Source organism: Nyctibius grandis, chromosome 2 (assembly GCF_013368605.1).
Source record: "Nyctibius grandis isolate bNycGra1 chromosome 2, bNycGra1.pri, whole genome shotgun sequence".
NCBI lineage: Eukaryota > Metazoa > Chordata > Aves > Nyctibiiformes > Nyctibiidae > Nyctibius > Nyctibius grandis.
Genome location: NC_090659.1, coordinates 18,927,337 through 18,946,798, shown reverse-complemented (window position 1 = coordinate 18,946,798; position 19,462 = coordinate 18,927,337). Strand labels below are relative to the sequence as shown.

General features: G+C 43.9%; 1 protein-coding gene across 1 annotated transcript in view; it reads left to right on the top strand.

The window, feature by feature from the left end:
- Positions 1-19,462, top strand: part of TIAM1 (TIAM Rac1 associated GEF 1) — an 82,868-nt gene that overhangs the window by 37,735 nt on the left and 25,671 nt on the right. Inside the window, 3 exon segments of the mRNA XM_068425207.1 lie at positions 3,291-3,372; positions 8,514-8,600; positions 12,060-12,284. Coding sequence (XP_068281308.1) covers positions 3,291-3,372; positions 8,514-8,600; positions 12,060-12,284 — 394 coding nt within the window.

Here is a 19,462-nt window from a genome sequence, read left to right as displayed (position 1 = left end):
TTTTGAAATGAGAGATTAAAACAAAAGACCAAACAGAATTAGTGTCATGCTTTAACTATGATTTTACATGTGCATGCTGTAAAGCTTTTTAAAGTCCTTTTCATTGGTGGCTGCTTTATTCATAAAAAGTAAAACTTTGCCAGTTGTGGATGCTTTTGTTCATTTAGGAAAGAAGGTCTGGCATTTGCCATTAACACTGTCAATGAAAAAAAAAGAGTGAGAAAGTGCTAGTGGAGTACTAAGACTGGGAAGTGAAATATAGTTGAGAAAAATTAAAACTCAGAGGAGGCAGATTGTAGCTTTCATTGCCTGGAAGGACTTTGGTGACTTGTCTTATGTTGAGAGGATGTGGGATTGACATAGTCATCAATTATTGTTTGTCCTGAAAAAATTAAATCAGACCAAAACTCTACAGTCAGTGGGACTATGTACATGCTGAAAGGTCATAATATAGATAGGTGCTGCAGGGTTATATCTAATGTAGTAACATTAAAACAATATACATTTGTATATTTGCTTGTGTGTGTGTGCTTGTTTCATGAGAAAATTTGAGTTACTTTATTTAAGTGTTTAATTAAATGATTCTGGTGCAATATGATGGAACTAATGCCTCTAATTTTGTAGTCTCATGAATAGCTGCTTATAATATTGTCTAATGTTGATGTCACCTTGCTAGAGGTATCTTCCATCTGCTAAAATGCTTTTACAGACATACATTGCTGCAGAAAAGGTAAATGTAATTTCTTAGGATGGTATTCCTTTTTCTTACAGAAAGTATCGGATGTATTTAAATAAGAAATTGAGATTAAATATCCATATTCCATTCCTCTCCAAAACATTAACGGTGACGCTGCATGCTCTGACACAGCCTTTCAAACATTCAGGAGCTCGGCTTATTATGTGTTAAAAATGTTACTAAGGGCTCAGGGGAGCGTATATAGCATTAGGTGCTGTACCAGGCAGTTATACTTTTAAGCACCTTTAATTGTAAACTAAGTGTTGGAGTGTTTTGGATGAAGCTTGACGTGCCAGACTTTTTCCTTTGGGTAAGATGACACTTTTAGATAGAAGCATGAGACCAGAGGCCTCTCCGAAAATCTTGCAGGTAGGATGAGGCTGGGGTGAAGGCATTGGGGCTGCTGGAAAAGGTAGCCGTGGGAAAGGGTGCTGGGACAAGACCAGAAGTGGGAGAGGAAAAGAGGGTAAGGGAGATAAAATCTTGAGATAGTAATAATAATAATAATAATAATGATAATAATAATAACAATAACAACAACAACAACAAGAATAACAACAACCTAAAGCTGCTATGAGAAACACTGTGAGGGATTGGAATGGCTCAAAGGGGCAATGCTGCTGCTGTCAGGAAGAAATCCTGTCCACTGGCACTCCCCAGTGCCCCTGGGATGCTCCTGGTATTGCTATCAAACCTCACTGTGCAGAGCCCCAGGCCCTACGCCTGCGATGCCCATGGTGCCGGCAGCTTCACGGCACAAGCCACTGTAGCCCAAATATGCTGTGTGCCTTTGGTGTTGGGAGAGCGGGTCCATGGGGCACAGAAATGTAAGCAGCACCTCAGGGCTGCTGTCAGACTGGCTCTGTGGTTTGGGCAGCTCAGCTGCAGTCTGTGCATCCCAGTTATTTGCTCCTGTTCAACACAGGTTCTTGCTTGAAAAGGCGCTTTGGGATGCGGACAGTGCGTGGCTCCCGTATCCCTGCGAGAGCATGTCAGCCATCCTCCTTGGTTCTGGTCCTGCATGCTCAGTTTAGATGGCTGCAGGGATCAGACTCAAGTTTTGTTCTGAAAATACTGCGATTTTTGCTCCTTTTTTTTTCTTTCTCCTCTTTTTAAAACCCTTGCTGAAATCTAGCTGAGATTTTTGTAAATGTCATTTGACTCTTTTTCAGGTTCTGAATAATATATTCCTATATTTGAAAACTGCATTTTAAAAATATTGCTAGCGTGGCATCCTTATTTAGTTTTACATTTTATTTTACTATATACACTCATTTAAATTGGTATATAACTGTTCTATAATACCTAATATTTGCAATTAAACAGATTTAAGTGCTGCTATAAGCAGGAGATAAAATTATATTTTTGTTAAAGAAACCCTTTACTAATGAGTTACTCTTTTAAAGAAATGGATTAAATACTTCAGTGCAAACACTGGTGCCACTTAGTTTCAAAATGTTAATTATTGTGAATTGCTTTTTTACACACTCATACTAGCATGTAAACAAAATTAATGTTTACCTGCGGGCTGTCATTCACCTGTGGGTATGATTTTTTCCAAAGATGAAAGGATGGTTTGTTACTTAAGTGCTAGCCTGTGCTATGGAAAAAACCAGCTCCAAACCCTGGCTGAGCCAGAGATTTCCAGAGTGTCAAGGCTGTCTTACAAGGAGTAAGTCAGGGCTGACTTCCAAGGATGTCAGCTCAGAGCCTCTAAATATCTGGTCCAGGTGACTTTGTCTGGAACAGTGGGATTTCCCTGCCTCAGGTGGTTGACAGGCCCTTTGTTCGGAGCTCGGGGCAGGACCCAGGTACAATAGCAAGCCACACAAGACAGGAGAACGTAAGTGATTCAAAAGCACAGAATGTGTGAGCTGTGGTGGAGGGGTGTAGCCCTGCTGAGGAGTTGCTTGGCTGCTGAAAGGCAGAGTGGATTGCACCTGCGTGAGTAGGCTTCTGGGTTATTACCTAGGTGTGAATTTGTGATGGTCTCCCGGGAAGGATGTTAATGACCATTTCAAAGACTTGGAGGCTTTTCTTGGTACAAATAAACATAAATATGTTAAAAGATGAAATTTCTTGCTAAGAAAGAGCTGCATATCAAATCTGATAGTCTTCTAACAATTAAGAAATGTATTTAAGAAACAAAATCCCTCCTTGTGATTTTAATACTATAGAATAATTTAATTCCTGCAATATCTCAATCAAAATAATATAAAAACATTAAATGATGACTACCCGTAAAATACGAAAACAGGAATAGAAGCTCTGTTTCTTGTGCACCCAAAATGGTATTGACTGAGTGAAACAGATGTATCCTTGCTCTTATGTTGGCAGTAGTAAAACACTGCTTCCTCCTCTTTAACTGTGTCTTAACAATAAAGCGTAGTGGCACTACTAATACATCTTACACACATGGAGAAAAACCTGTTTGCTAAATAATGACCACAGTCCATTTCTTCTGCCTGTAATTAAAAAAAAAATTTGTTCAAAATGATTACAATTGATGTGTCCTCCCATGGTAACATATTTTTGTGCTTTTTTTCCTATTCAGCTGTACAAAGAAATAGAAATCTGTCAGAAAATTACACAGCACATACAAATAGAGAAGTCTGATACATCCTCTGATATTTATGGTGAGTTTCTCTCCTTGATTTGTTTTTACTTTTCTACCAAGCTAGTTCTAGTGTATGCAGATTCTTGCTTGCTGTTCATCGGTATACCTGACAGGCCTGTTGAACACAATAAGAAAAGCACATCTGATTCCTGTGCCATCCACAGAAAGCTTGCTTCCCTGCCCTGAAGCAGGATGGTTTTATTTGTAGTGCACTGAACGCTGTGTTTTCTGGTGCTCGAGCTGTAGGATGTGCATCTCTTTGATGAGAGCTACAGTGGCAGAAAGGACAAATGTTTTCTTGTTCTTGTAGTTTCTCAAAACACCAGCTACAGAGGTTGTGCAACTGAGCACTGGAGGAAAACAGCATCCTTTGGCAGTTGTCACATCTTACATGAATGCCAGCATCACGGTGTTCACGGCAGCCCTGCAGTGGGGCTTGGCAGAGGGCTGCCACTGTGGCTTGCTGCTCCTAACAGGCTCTCCCACTCCTCACCCCTTCCACCAAGCGTGATGGCAGGCATCGCTGTGGGTGGGAGGCATCTCGAGGCCTGTGGCCGGGCAGCTGTCCAGGAGAGGCTGCTTGGCCCCTTTCCCCACATGCTGTGGGCATGCAAGGTGGGTCCTTGTCTCACCCCGACGTTCCTGAGGCTGGAGGAGCCTGGCCCCAGTGCACGCCCAGCCCTCAAGGATGTCCCATGGACTCCTGGAGCCAGAATCTGACAGGTCTTACAGATCTGTGTATAAAACAGAGGAAGTCCTCCCTGTGTAATTTCAGCAAAATCCCTAATCTTTACCTGAGGGTGGTCATATTTCTTAACTTTCAAGTATTTCAAGTTACAGACCTCCAGCCTGGTGCATTTGCCCTTTGGTCTGGCAATTACAGTTCTGTGGTGTATTATAAAGTTACTTGTGCGACCTACCCCGTGGGAAGCCAATCTGCATCTTTTTACTGTTTATCTAAATATTCTGTTTTAATTACTAGAATAATTCTGAATCCCCAAACTGCTTAATATACAGCTGCAGGCCATTTGAATATTGAGCTCTTCTACAAAGCAGTGGTGTGGACTGCAGTTTGAATATTGAAGGCCTAAGAGAGAGATACTAACCAGCACGGCGATGGCCCTAGGTTCGGTAATTATGCTGCGCCTGAAAGCACTGCAAGAGTTAGGGGTATCATGGCATTTCCCGGTTATTTCTTTTTCTTTTCTTTTTTAAAATGATGGATGGGAAAGACCGTGAAATGCACCATCATGTCCTGTGAAATGAGGTTAGCTGTGTGAGACATGGGATGTATCTGTTCAGATGGTTTCACTCTGACCCTGCAGGGAGCGAGTGCTCAAATGCACCCCAAAAAAGCTGACTTCACTCTCATTGAAAGACAGTGGCAAAACTTACTTTGACTCTAAATGGCAGCAGAATTTCTGTAGTCTGTATGTGTCTCATAGAAACAGTACTATGTGTTCATACAGTGACAAGCGTGTGCTGATACACATGCATGTAGGGGAGCAGAGGTGAAGTGTTGATCCTGTCTTGGTGCTGGCTAAGGCTAGGGTTCCTCCTGAGATCCTTTCCCATCCTGTATGGTAGGTATATTTGAATTTTTTGTTCTTTTAATCTCTTTACAGAATTATCATTGCCAATACATACTTTTACAATCCAGAGGGAAAGCTACACAGCACATTCACGAGCTATGGCAACGTTGAAGATCAGAGCTTTAAAATTTTGCCATAGAATCTTTTTAACAGAGTTGCTTAAGGATTCTTGCTACTGGTTTTGTTTTGAAAAAAACCTAAATCAATAAAGTGACCACACAGTCTCCAAGCATCTAAGCACCTGCATAAGTCTGTGAGTGGGACTGCCTTTGAGATTGGTTCTTAGTCATCTGGGCAGCACTGGAGGCTCAGCCCCTCACAGGCACTTCAACGAGTGCTGGGGACAGGGTCAGGAGCCAGTACTGAACCGAATGTCTAGAGTGCTGAGGGACTTTTTATTCTGGTGATTACTTGTTTTTTCTGTGCAGCTTTGTTCAAGCCTCATACTTCTTGCCCATTTTAAAAACAAATATCCAAATTCCCTGTGCCTTGATTCCTCTAGAAGAACTGGAAAAGTCTTCATTTTGAAAATGGGTGAGATTATGAAAATCATTAGTGACATTTACCTGTTACTGTTGCTAGTATTCCAGTTATAGCAATAATAATACTTGTATATCACCTTGAATTTTCAAGATATTTCACAAGCAGCTATTCATTAATCCTGACAATGTAGACTTAGTGCTGTTATCTCCATTTAACAGACATGGTATCAAAGATAGCGAGGTGAAATGCTTTCACTAAGGGTGCAATTAGACAGGCCAGTTCAGCTCATTAGCCTGGCAGAGGTGAGATAATAAAAGAAGTGAAGAGCTGTCTGTTGGCTTTGCAAGCTGTTGTGGGCCAGCTAAGAGATCCTGGTGCTGGGGAGAGGGCAGAGCTGCCCCTGCAGGCGTTAGCAGGCCTTTGGAGCAGCTTTGCCATCGTGCCTGAGCACACCATGAGTTCAAGTGACGTAAAGAGGACGAAGCAGAGCATTTCAGGGAAGGCTCACCTGGGAACATTTTGTAGCGTTCTGGCTCCCACCAGCATGCCTGTGGTAAGAGGCACTCCTGGAGTATCTGGCCAGTGTGTTGGACCTTGCCAGCATTAGATCTATCAATGTGATGCTGTTGCTGATGCCCGGACACATATGTTCTTGCCTCTTTCACTGGTACCAGCCTCTTTGCAAGGGTTGTATGGGCAGGAACTGGGGCGCACCAGCAGTAAGATCCTATTGCTTCCAGCTCCTGGATGTACCAGCAACATACTGGCATTTTTGTTCACAACTGTCTGTCTCAAGGGGCTAAGGTAGTTTTCTGGAGGCGGATTTGTTCAGGTATTGTGCTGGTTCACTGAGGGCTTGTGCACTCACAGATGCAAACTTTTGTTCTCCTGTCATTAAAACTTTGCAGTGAAGAAAAGGCGCTGTTTGGGTCACCACCCATCTCTTCACACCTGTGTTTCAGGGTCCATGCACAGTTTGATAATAATCTTTTTGGCAGTGATGCCAGCTTATGCATTCACTGTCACTTCCACCCACTCCTGCCCTTCCTCTCGTGCAATGCCAGTACACGTGTTTGTGTGGAGCACCTGCAGAATTCAGCCAGATGGAAACTGTACATTTGTACTATACGTGTGTATATACAAACTAAACATACATGTTTATGCATATATGCAAGTGTATATATATATATGTGCAAGTATATATATGCATACATCTATATACACACACACACACACACACACACTTGACTGAGGTATTTCCCATCTGGATGAGTTCCCTGCTCTGCTTTACTGCATGGCAGTGAAAGCACTGGCACCGGCACTGCAGTAGGACAGGAATGCTGCTTCAGAACAACTGTGGAAATAAAACAGTTTATCCATACTTGGGGTATGGTCCCGTATCCTGTCTGTGGAGGGGTTAAGTGTGTTTGTGAGATGTCCATTTCAAGGCTGTTGCCAATTGCCCATCTCTTAAAGGTGATGACAACACATGTAATTGCTCCTTACACCTGTTCAGCTCTGGATTTTTTTTCCGAATGAAAGCCAAATTAAAAAGCAACTACACCTGCCCTTAGCCCTGACAGATTGGAGGAGGCAGAGGTCTCCTCATGGAGGAGAACGGGAGCTTGGGACTGCTTGCGCTTGCTAATCTCTTCACAGTTAGCCACAGCGAGAACTTGAGATGCAACTCAGCCTTGTTTTAACTGTATGATAGTTGGCTGCAAAAGAGCATTTCTGTTGCAAAAGAGTGATGGTTTAGTAACTGATAATTTGTGCTGACTCAAACTGCAGTCTCGGGCCTGCTCCACCCTGCTTCTGGTTATGGGTTTTCCAGGTATCTTTGCAGTGATGACAACCAATAGCTACTATTTTTTTACAGCTGCTCTTCTGTTTAGTCAAGAGTTTTTCTCTCTGCTAAAGTTGGTTTGTTGAGTGAGCTTCACAAATCTCATTTTATTCAGGCTGAGGAGCTCGCATACAGATTCCAAGTAGCTCAGTAAGTCACAAAGGGCCATATGCTCCTTGCTTCTAGGCTGCCACATTCTTCCCCCTCCTTTCTTTTTTTTAAATGATGGATGAAAAAATAACTTCTCATCCATAAGCACCAAGTTGCCGGGAGTCCTAAAATCCAAATAGGCTCCCAGCACATCTGCTTCCTCTTGGCTGGTGGCTGATTCCATGTCAAACAAGCGTCTCCCTCCAGAGGTTTGTAAATGTTTTTCTAGTTGGAAAAAGAGAGAGCAAATGGTTCCCTACACCCATTTAGGGAGTAATGAAGTTTCAGAAAGGCAAATGTTCTGCTTTAGATAACTTTCAACAGTAAATAAATAAAACCTGTTTAACTAACCACATTGTATTTCCTTTACACGTTGTTATCTTACACAGTGTCAAACACAAATGGCAGGAAAATCACCAAAACCAAACGTTAACGTACCATTTGCACTGTTTAAATTAAGGCTGTGTCAGTACTTCCATTATAAGGCTGGTCTTTGGGTCTCTAACATAGCTATAAAATGTGCGCTGAGCTGAGACTTGGCAAATAACAGGTCATGCCAGGAGCAGCCAAGAATAGAAAGGGGGAGAAGGGGAAGTGGCATTTTTACAAACTTGTCCAGTCCAGGAATTCTAAAAAGTGAAAGCTGGCATTCTGCTTTAGCTGTTATGCCTTGTCTGAGTTCAGGATGGCATGTCAACCATAGCTCTCCGTTTCCTGGCTTTTGTCAGTTTGGGTCACAAACCGCATCTCTGTGCAGCTTTTGTCTGCAAACAGCAAAACTTCTTGAAGTGACCTTTTGTGGCAAGAGAATTGGAAGTCTGTTCCAACATTTTGCAGCTGTGGTATCGTCAAATAAAGCTGTAGATGATATATGTATAAACTCAGAAATTCAGTTCAGGTTTTTGTTAGAACCACTTTCATTATTTAACTTTCCCTTTACGTTTGTAAAGGTTTATGGGAAAGGAGAAGGGAGGAATTCCTGACTGCTCGCTGCAGAGACAGCACAGCCTTACCTGTAGTGTGAGCAGTTGGTAGGACACGCTGGAAGTGGTTGGCTTTTTCTAACCATCTCACTGGGTATCTCCCTAGGTTTCTCTCTGTCCTCTGTGGAAGAAGAAGGGATTCGTCGGCTGTATGTGAACGGCGTCAAAGAGACAGGCCTAGCTTTCAAAAAAGGTAAAAGACTTTTTATATGCTTTTGTTATTGTTTGTTTAATCCTGGTATAGACCATGAGCTTGTTGGGATAGGAGCTTTACGAACACACCAAACCAGGGTCCCAGTCCAAAAGAGATCATGGTCTTTTGGGAAGAATCTGAGGTACTGAATACACGGCTGTTCTGCTCTTCGGATCAGCTTTGCTATATAGTCAACCTCTTTTAATTTTGAGTGGCTATGTATGTAGCGGGGTCAACATGTCCCTTGCAGCTAGAAAGAGGAGCAGGGGCCCTCTCAAGTCAGTAACTGCAAGATAAACGGGTACAGTAGAAGTCCTCATAGTGCTCTCTGTGGCTGGGATTACTGCCTCTAGTTTTGCTTCCAGCCTTTGCAGGAAGCATGACAGCACTTGGACCGGAAACCAGCAGAGATAATTATGCTGCCGGGCTTGTCCCAGGGCAGAACGGGATACAGTTTAACTGCAGCTTACCCAAGCTGAGGTCAATCCTGATGCTGCTATGCCCATTTGTTGCCCTTTCCAATGTGCCAGCACTGCTGCTCATGCAGTCACGGGATCATAGAATCATAGAATCGTTTTGGTTGGAAGGGACCTTTAAGATCATCGAGTCCAACCATTAACCTAACACTATGAAGTCCGCCAGTAAACCATATCCCTAAGCTGGTCAGGGAGCTGGGCAGCTGAAACCTAAACAGATTTTAAAATACAACCTGGGGACCGTGAAGCGTGAGAAGACACTCATCTCTTCATAATCCATCAGTGTATGCAGAGGCCTCAAAAACACCTTCAGAGTTTTCTTGGCGAGTGGTTATGTGGCCTTGCAGAGCTTATTCAACAGTTTGCTGTTGCCGAAAGCAATGGGGACTGGTCTCCCCCAAACTGCTCCAGCCCTTTGCCTTGTGCTGACTCTGGCACTCTGCTGAGCCGATTCAGCTCACTGTCTTGATAGAAAACTGCTGTGGCAGAAATGCATGGCTGGTTTTGTGACCCGCTGGCAAATTGAGTTGGCTTGTGTTGCAGTGAAGCCAGTGGCAGAAGTGGCACAGTGGAGGGACAGGGCTGTGCAGACCAAAACTGGGAAGGAAGAAACAGGGGGCAGGGGAGGGGGAGCAGAGAGGCTGCAGAGAGCCTGGCTGCAGAGAGCCTGGAGTTTTGATCAGCTGTAACCTCTAACCCTAACTTAAGAAAACCCCATAGGTGGTTCTGGAGGCTGCTGCATATGTCTATTGAGCTTGAAAAGACCATACTTTTCTCCTCACCCCACCTCAGCCCTGTACGATTCCCTGGCTGATGGGATGGGGAGTCTGCCAAAAGCCCTGAGCAGGGGCTGGGGGGTGGCTCTCTGCCAGCCTGCTCCAGGGAAATAACACTCTGCGGGCTTCTTGTGGGTAGCAAAGATAATATTGGGGGGTGGGGGAATTCAGCAGGCCTTTCTTATTTTGCTTTTAGCAAATGTTTCTGTGACAATTTAAATGAATGCATGAACACAGACTGCCTCCTGTGGAGCTGAAATGCTAAAACAGGCTTTCAGTGATATGTTGCTCTTCATAATTGATATAAAAAGCCACTTTCTGTATGAACAGTATTTGGCAGGATATTATGACAAGATACCCATAGTTAGCAGAATGCAGGGAGGAAAACTCTCTCTTCCTCCCATTATTTACATTCATGTTTACATTTGACTGCATTTCCTATAGAGTCTAAGATTTCGTTTTCAATCATTTCTCCAATTAGAAAACTTCAATTTTATTTTCTCCTAATAATTTTTGTGATTTCTCTTTTTATTATTTCTGTTGGTCTGCCGTTAGCTAGACCGTTGTTGGAATTTGAGATGCTTGATTGTACTGAGATAGACATGATGCTTTATCCCAAATGATTCAAAACAAGGTTTACAAAGAGTAAATGAAGCCCCAGATACGATGTTTATGGTTTCAGGCATATTAATGTGCTACTGTTATGACATGGCATCACTAAGTAGAATAAATGAAATAATGCGAAATGCTTGACTTGCCTTGTTTTGTCCTTGTTTCAAATATGATTTTACGGTCCATTTACTTTGTAGCTGTTCTATCTAGTTCATTTTATTCTCTCCGAAACTGCGTGCCACACTACAGTTTCTGGGCACAATTACACGCATTCAGAAAGATCTCAATTTTCCTAAGGAAGACTGAAGCTCTTTAGCCTTCTCCCTTCCATGTTTCTTTCTTGAATGCGAGTAGGTAATCTGCTTCCTGGAGGATGCAGCTGAGCTCTGCTCTCTGGATTTAAGGGTGGCAAGACTTGTCCTTTGCACGATCGCCCAGCCAGAGGACTGCACGGCATGAGGGCAGGTCACATCCACAGAGCAGCTCTTTCGACCCTGTAAATTCCAGCTTTCATCCCTGTAAATGCCAGGACGGTGACTGAGATGCTGCAGTGGTCCCATTGGCAGATTGGTGGCCCTTGCATAGTATGTGTTCCCAGCAGGCCGGCTCTTGGAGCGATGCCTGTGGGGGACCACCAGCATCACCCTTAAGTGGAGACAAAAGCTGCAGCGACAGGAGCAGTGCTAATGATCAGGGCTGTCAGCACAGGTGTGCTGCTGCCTGCCTGACCCTAAATATTATTTGGGATTAAACCCTGGTCCAACTCGCTGTTGTTAGTCAGAGAGAGGGCCCGGCTGGCTGAGCGGAAGGTCAGGTTTCCTGCGGCACCTCGGAGGGCTGCACATCATCTGTCAGCATTGCTGCGTCGCCCCAGAAGCAAGCAGGAGTCAGCTGTTTCCTCTGCAGAGCCCCTTTTCCCTTGGGCACTAGTGCTATAAATAACTCCTGAAATCAGATTGGAAGAAAAAACGTGACTACCTTCCCAAGTGCTAAAATTTGCCTTTTGAAGATCTATGTGCTAGGACATGATTCAGACAGGGCCAGAGAGGAGGCTGTATGAAGTCCTACACCATACTTCCAGCTGAGTGGGAAACATTTTCTCTTCTCCTGGGTGTATGGGTAGGTGACCACTTCCAATAAAAGCCTTCATTTGTATGGAAAGTTAAAAGCAAGAATCAAGCCAGCCCAGCTACTCCATCCTTCCCCTGTCCTGTGTGCAGCGCTTCAAGAAGTCCGACTCTGTCCTTCAGTATACATTTATTTATGAGCAATATGTTGTGTAGGGTGGCTTGCTGTACAGCGGCTGATTCCTTGCAGAGTGACATGAAGAAAAAGGGGATATCTTGCTGCTGGTGTGTTGTGAGGGACTTCCTGGGCACCGTGCTTTTAGGGGTGGTACTGGAGTACCAGCCTGACAACAGAACTCTCAGAAGTCCATCAAATTTCAATATAATTTGCAGTCATAAATGTAAGGTAAACTTTATGTCTAGACAACACTGTCTGGCACTTCATAAATACCCAGCTGAGCTCCTTGATGTCTGTGGGTAACAGAAACGTTATTGTGCAAGTCTTACCTGTTCCTTTCTGTGTTGCAGGCCTGAAGGCTGGCGATGAAATTGTGGAGATTAACAAGAAAGCTGCTGAGGATCTGGACTCAGCTTTGCTGAAAGATGCCCTTGTTCAGCCTTCGCTGTGTCTTACTGTGCGCACCTATCCTGAGATAGAGGAAGGGCAGAAACTAATGCAGCCACCACCGCGTCGCTTGGAAAACCCATCTGACTTGAGTGACAGCACACTGGCATTTGCTGGGAGCAGCCAAGGTATTTCAATGTAGAAATTGCCAGGAGGGGGATTCACGCTTGCAGTGTGCTGGTGTAATCCCATTGATCCCTGGATGTAACTTCCATGGTGGAAGTGAGAGGAATTACAGTCTGAATGCTCTGGGCAGATAATAAGTGGGAGCTCTGGAAGCTGTAAGGTGTAATCTGTGGTAGCAATGAAGGATGACTGTGTAGACGGTTAGGCTGTGAAACGTGTCATCGCCAAATGCATGTCACACCATCTAGCTGTGCCTACAGCAAGTTGCAGAATTAATTGCTCACTTCTGGGCTGCTCAAGAGGTGCCTTTACCTCTGGATTTGCCCACAGAATATACATGTGGCAGGGAGGGAAGAGTGGATAAGCATTCACCCTCTCTGGGATTAGCCAGGAGCACAGGAGCCCTGTGTGTTTGATGAGACCCGTAAATAACTCACGAGGACAGTTCAAAACACGTAAAGGCAGGGATTGACATTACAGCCAAACATATCTAACTGGTCCCACAGCACACTGCGGTGGGAAGGGGCCTTCCTGCCCACCACGCTGCCCTATTCAGAGAACTGAACTGGCGGAAAATTAATCCCTAGCAAATGTGAATTGTTTGCCACTACTTTAGCTTCCTGAACCAGCTGAGAACAAGCACCTATGCTGGGATAAGAGAAATGGCGGCAGAAGAGCAGGGTCACCTCCTTGGCAGTTTCTAGCCATTACCTCTGTAAGATAGCAGTGTTGGGAACTGCGCTGGGATAGCAGGAAAGCTCGTGCACTATGTCTCCTCTTCTTTGCCTTCTTAGTAAAGTCTTACTTGTTGGCTTCTAAATGCCCACCCACACTTGAAAACAGAAGAGGATACTGGACATACCTACTTGCTTTAGTTTTTTGGAATAATTTTAAAAAATAATGGAATGGCCAAAAAGAAGTAGTTTCTAGATAATCAAAACTGTTTTGAGCTGAGGTAAATTTTGACTTTCGGTCAAAAGTAAATGGTGTCTGAATATGTCAAAATACTTTGGTTTCTCCCCAAAGTAAAGGTTTCTGAAACGTCAAAGTAATTGTTTTGACAACTATAAAATGGTTTTGGTTTGGGCATTCAGACTAAAAAGCTGGAGCGGGAGGAGAGGTGTTAATGCACTTCACCAGGGTTAAAGTCAGCCTTCTCCCAGGACATGTCTGTCTGATTGATGCAATCCCTTGTTGTAGGGCCTTCTGGGATGAGTCTGGGTGCAACCTGGAGCTACCCCAGGAGCAGTGTGGGTGCGTTAGCATGATGCTGAGTTGGAGCAAATGAGCCACAGTGAAAGATCGTTTGCTTGGGCTGAGGACCAAGCTGACTCAACTCATCTCTGCCTGCAAAGGGTCAGGGACATACAGCCTGCCTTTCAACGTTTCTGGATGCTGCTCTGGTTTTGCTTAAAATATTTACTGAAAGTGATCTAGGAAAAATGTCATTGTTCAAGTGACAGGAACACGTAGTGGGAAAGAAAAAGCTGGACCCCTAATCTGACTTTGAGGAGCGTGGTATTCATAGCAAGTGGAACAGCATGAACAAGAAAGTTTAAAAACAGCTTATTGCAAATATCTCTGAGGGGACTGATAAAAGCAACCTCATGTGAGATGTGGGATAAACCCCCAAAGGCGGTTAAAATTAAACATTTTCAGAAGGACATCTTTTCTCTTTTAAATTTCTTTGAACTTCTCCCAGTTAGGCATTTGTGCTGAAAAATCAAACTCATCTTGTACATTTTTATAGCTGGCCACAAGATGCCCCCATTTACTACTGAACACCAGCTCTTCCTGGGACCCATCCTTTTGTCCTTGCCTGTGCATTTTCACTGAAACCCTGAGTGCTGAGTCCTCGTACCCTGACTTTTCATGAAGTGACTTTCTGCCCTGGGTGCAAAGAATTGGGAGCTGGGACTTTTGTTTTTATACAACATAGTGATCTAAGGCAGAGCAGTCACATTTCGTAACACAGGGTCTCAGTTGCTGGTCTCAACAAGCAGTTTCTCTGCCACTGTCAGTTTTCTTCATCATTATTTTGGGGGTCTTTGAGGGGTCCTTTTCCTTGCCGAGGGTGAGATAGTGCAGTTTGCCAGATGTGTCTGAAGAACCTAGCATTTGCCTTTTAATATCATCCTGTAATAACCCTGCATGCCCCATGTGAAATGAAGACATAGAATGTGGCTGATGAACACATCACGTCAAAATCAGACCTCCTGCCTCCACTGCTTTGTAGACACGACTTCCTTTGTGCTGCTCCCAGCTCGAGTCATGTCTGTCCTCCTTTGTAAGCTTCTCCTGAGCCGGGTTTTTGTGGTTATCGCAGTGGTGTGGAACGGCTGCTTGTTTTTCCATGTCCTGCAGTGAGCATGTGAACTGTCTGGTGGGCCAAAGCACCTGCTTCTTAAATAGCTCCCCAGGACCTGGGATAAGCTTTAGGGCTCCCTTTTCCCTTCAGATTTGTCTTAGTACAGCTGCCCTTCACGTCTGGTGTGCTGTAGTCCGCTCCCTCATTCAGGCGACAGGGAGCATAGAAGCTAGAGCTCTCTTGACATTTGCTTTCCTTCAAAACGCAGCAAATGTTGAGGTGGGAATCACCTCCATTCCTCCTCAGATGGGGAGGAATACTTTTTTAACCAACAGAAACAACACAATCGCTCATCAGCAGGTGTGCAGGTGTCTCTAGCAGCTTCTGAAAGCACCTGTAGTTGCCATATGAAATATGCCTCTGAAGAACGACGTTAAGACCCTGTTTAAAGCTAAACAACGCTGATGCTCTAATTTGGAGTGACTTACCCTGAGAAGGGAGTGAAATCAAGGATCTGCACCCAAGTGTGCGATTGGGAGGCAGGTGTTTTGATCTTCCCCATCAATTTCTCTCTATTTAGGTGTTTGTAGAAAACGAGGTTTTGCTGAAGCCTTTCTTCTTCTGGCCCTGTGCTTTTTCAGGGATTCGTTACCTAAAATGGGATCCACGTGAAATTTTAAAAAGGGATACGTGCTTTTATTTGGGAGATTGTGGCTGTATCTTAGATTTTTGGCCTCAGCTTCACAGCTTCTTGTAGAGAGCAGTCAAGTATGAAATACCCACTGACCCATTTATTAGTGTGCTTGTTGATTACTGGCAGTTTGGCTGGCTAGGCAAATCAGCTCAGTGATTTCTGTTGTATGCTTTATTTATAGCATGCAGATTTTTTTCTAGGGTCCTGAAGTAGTGTAGTCCCCCTTTCAGCAGAGGGGGTGAAATATTGCTGGGCCAGAATGTCAGCATGCATAAATCACCTGTAGGCACATCCATTCTCCAGAAATTCAGGGTCTGGTTGACCAATCATGCTGATGTCCTATCATTATCGTCTTCACTAGCAATTCTTCATCAGCTATGAAGGCAGCAAAGGGTAATTTTTTTGTGTGAGGCAAATAATTTTGTGTGTTTTCAACAGAAAGAAGCTGTGTTACATTTTTTAAGGAAGATTTCCTAATGCCTTATTACTCAGTGGGAGGTCTTCCAGGAACAAAGCGGAGTTTCTGGGAGTCGACCTCCCTGAAGTGACTTGCCAGTGCTGCTGTTAAATATGTCCTCTCTGACAGCTGTTTCGTTATCTGGAACTACCTTCTATATACTGAGGTTGGGGCCAGAGCTGTAAATGAGCTCTGTGGCAGTGGTTACTTGATTGTGTTTACGTAACAGGTTATTCTGGAAATGACCTTAGATTTTATATCTCTAATTGATGTGAAAAATACCATCTTGGGTATGATATATAATTTCCCTCAGGAATTCACGCTGCATCAGGCTTGCAGAGCCAGAAGTTTTGTTCCTTTCATCTATTATTGTTTTTCCTGGCTTTCAGTCTTCTCTCCTGCTAATGCAGTCTGCATAAATCTGGTTGAGGAAGACTAGCGCTCATTCTGTCTGGAGCCCCACAGCATGTTTTCCTTGTTGCCTAAAAGGATCAGTGAGAGCTGTCTCCCCTCCCCATGAGGAGTGTTTTGTCTTCCCATTCTGCTCCACTCAGTCCAGGGAATGAGAGGCTGAAAGCTGGAAACAGAGTGTTGCATCTCCCCAAAATCATAAAGAAGATATTTTGTTATTAGAAGAAAATTTGGGAATGGGAGCAGTATCCATATTTGTTTGTGGTCTCCCCACAATTCACTACCTTTTTTTTACTCTGGGGTAGAGTTTCTGAGGTTTAGGCTTTGCATGCTCCTGTGTTTTGTAGACCTCTAACATGGGGGATAACTCTGCAGGGATAACTGTGAGCCATATAAATCACCGTGCAGAATGTATAATTGATAAAAAAGAAAGTACACCCATGTTTTGAATGGGTATATTAATCTTCTAGGTATGAAGCAGCTAGGTATTTTTAAGGAGTCTATTATTTTGTCGTTCAGAAAGCAGGAGAACCAGAGGCTGAAGTTGACACACACTCTAAAGACCATGGTATAAAACTGAAACAATCCTTCGTTGCACTATAAGAATGGCCACTATTTTTCATTCCATCCTCGTCCTGTCACAGGTCCCCTTAGGCTAAGTCATTTGGATTTCAGAACAAGCTGAGTAACCTTAATTTCTTCAGGGTTATTTTCCTGAGGCAGACAACTAATTTCATACCTTTTGTAGCATGTTAAAGAATAATGTTATCATTCAGTACTTGATTTAACAATTCCAGGACATTTGCTACAGCAGCAGTCTGAGGGTCTTGCATGTAATTAGAGATGTGCAGAACTGTTGTTCATGAGATCTAGTTTCTAAAAGCTTAAAAGCCCAAGCTCGAGGATGTTGCCTCAGTCAGAATTGCGTTCAGAGGTCTCATTCCTGGCTTTTCTAAAGTCTCCCTGAGCTGCTGTTGAGATAAGCAGCACGGCTGTTAGCACGTTAGTTTTTGCATTGTGGCTTTGGGTTTCTGACCCTTCCCGTTTTGGCTGCAGTAAGGATACCTGCTCCCTTGTCCCCGGATTTCTGATCCTAATATTCTGGCTGGGTTGCCGCTTGCCCTGCCGGCTCCGTGAGCCCCAGGCTGCAGCACAGTGCTTGCAGAAGGAAAGGCTGTTTTTTCTGATCTCAATATCCCTGATTTCCAAAGTCCTTGAGCACATGCTTCATTTTTACATCTATGAAAAGTCCTGTTTATTCCAAAGGGGCTATTCAAGCGTATTACCAGTGTTTGACTAGGCTCCTGACCTGGGGAAGGTGAAAAGTGACTGTGGTACAGGTGATACAGGGAAGGTTTCATTGAATCTGCATTTTCCCCACAAAGAACGAATGAATTGAATGACATTCAGCATAGACTTTTCTATATTTGTGCAATTTATTACCTAATTGAAATGGAAAAAGAAGCAATAGAGTTCTGTCAAAAGGGAAAGAGAATTGTGGGGCTTGTTCTGTAGCTCTCCAGGAAAGGCAGTATTCCCCAGTTCATTCCTGTACTGCTCTTTGGTCGCTCAGTTGACTGTAACTGTGATAGTTGTAGCTGGGTTTTACAGGTCTTTGCAGATGTTATCAATTCTGTGGGTCTTCCCAATGGGACGGAATACCCCAGTGGAAAAATTATGTTTTCTTCTTTTGTCTTTCAGTGTTGCAAAGCTAACCAGAATTCTTCTGAAAAAGAAAAAAATGCATGCTTACCTTTTTTTTATTGTAGATTTATAGGTGAAATTTTGTCTCAAATAAAAATTTAAATTGAGATACAGTTCCCTAACAATTTGTATTAAAATTGTTCCGTTTATGACAGATTCTCTTTTGAAAGGTACTCTGTTGTCATAATGGGGCTGTTCCCCAGCAGCATTTAGAAATGACACTTTCTGTTTAAGGAAGTTACTGTTGAGCTGACTAAGTAAGTGATAGTCTTTTCTTTTAAGGCTACAGTCAGACAGGAGCCGCTGAAAGCACTTGGCCACTGAAACCTTCACAGCACTTCTTGCAGGAGCACAAACACCTGAGTGTCTTGGCTGGGATTCGGCCGGGGTAGTCATGTGCTGCCTGGTCCATATTTCTTCTGTGGTTTCAGCTCGGATGGGGATCACTCCTTATTTCCTACTGAAAGTGATTAAGCAATCGCTATATTTGACTTTCAGTATCGCTGAGTTTCATCGGTGAAAGAAGTATGGAGGAGCACGATGCACCTTTTGCAGGGAGCAGGTGGTGGCACGCGGGCAGGGAAGAGCACTGGGCTGAGCTCCTTGGTCCCTGACACTTGCTGGCTGGCTGCAGCAGTCCCAGAGCTCTGCCTCAGTCGCACAGCAAGGTGTTGTGTGGGGCGCTGAGATGTGTAAAACAACCTGCTTAGGAGACTGAGGCACCTTAAAGTTACAAACCTAAGCTTTCAACCACTCGAGCCTGTTGTTGCTTTTGGCCCACAGCTCATAACATGCTGGCAGATGGCTGCCCTTGCCAGCACTTCCCCATTGCTGCCACTGAGAGGACTAAATTCAGTATTGCCCATTCTACGTAGGAATAAGGCATCAAGATACAGGGTTTTCTGATTTGTAGGCTGCTTTTTGTGTTAGTAGGATGCACACTTCTGAGCTTTGCACCACAGCTGATGGAGCTTGGCTAGGAATATTTCTTTCCGTTGCATTAAAAAAAAAATAATCTGGCACCAAGAAGCGGGCTTTAAGAGCAGTGCCAAATATTGTGGAAGTCTCATTAAAATCTCGAGCAACAGCAATCCTGCAAATTGGAAGCAGCAGCTGTGGAAAATTTTAGCCAAGCGTTGGCATGGTGCTTAAGCTTTACGTGATTCTCCAGGCCTTTAAGCTCCAGCACCTTTGCTTCAGTGGTATAAGACCTCCTTTTATTTTGTTAGTCCTAGCCATAAGTAGGAGTTATTTGATGGGCATTAGTCATAATGTCATGGATATTACACTCCTGAGGCAATGTCGGAGCTCGTGTGACCTCTGTCTGTGCTGGTGGCCACATGGATTTGACCCCCATTTCCTTCTGCTTTTTGGATTTCCCTTCTAATTCCTTAATATCAAGTGAAGCCCACGTGTTATCGTCCCTAGTAAATGGTAGTGGTTTGGTGCTGCAGAAGGAAGTGAGCACGTTGTCCTCAGAGCTCCTTGCAGAGCTAAATAAAGATTTACAGGGCAAAAATGAAATGATGTAATGAACCTGACAGAAATGGGACGGTAACTGGACGGTATTAAAAGGCAGGAACGTGCGGCATTACTGAACTGATTG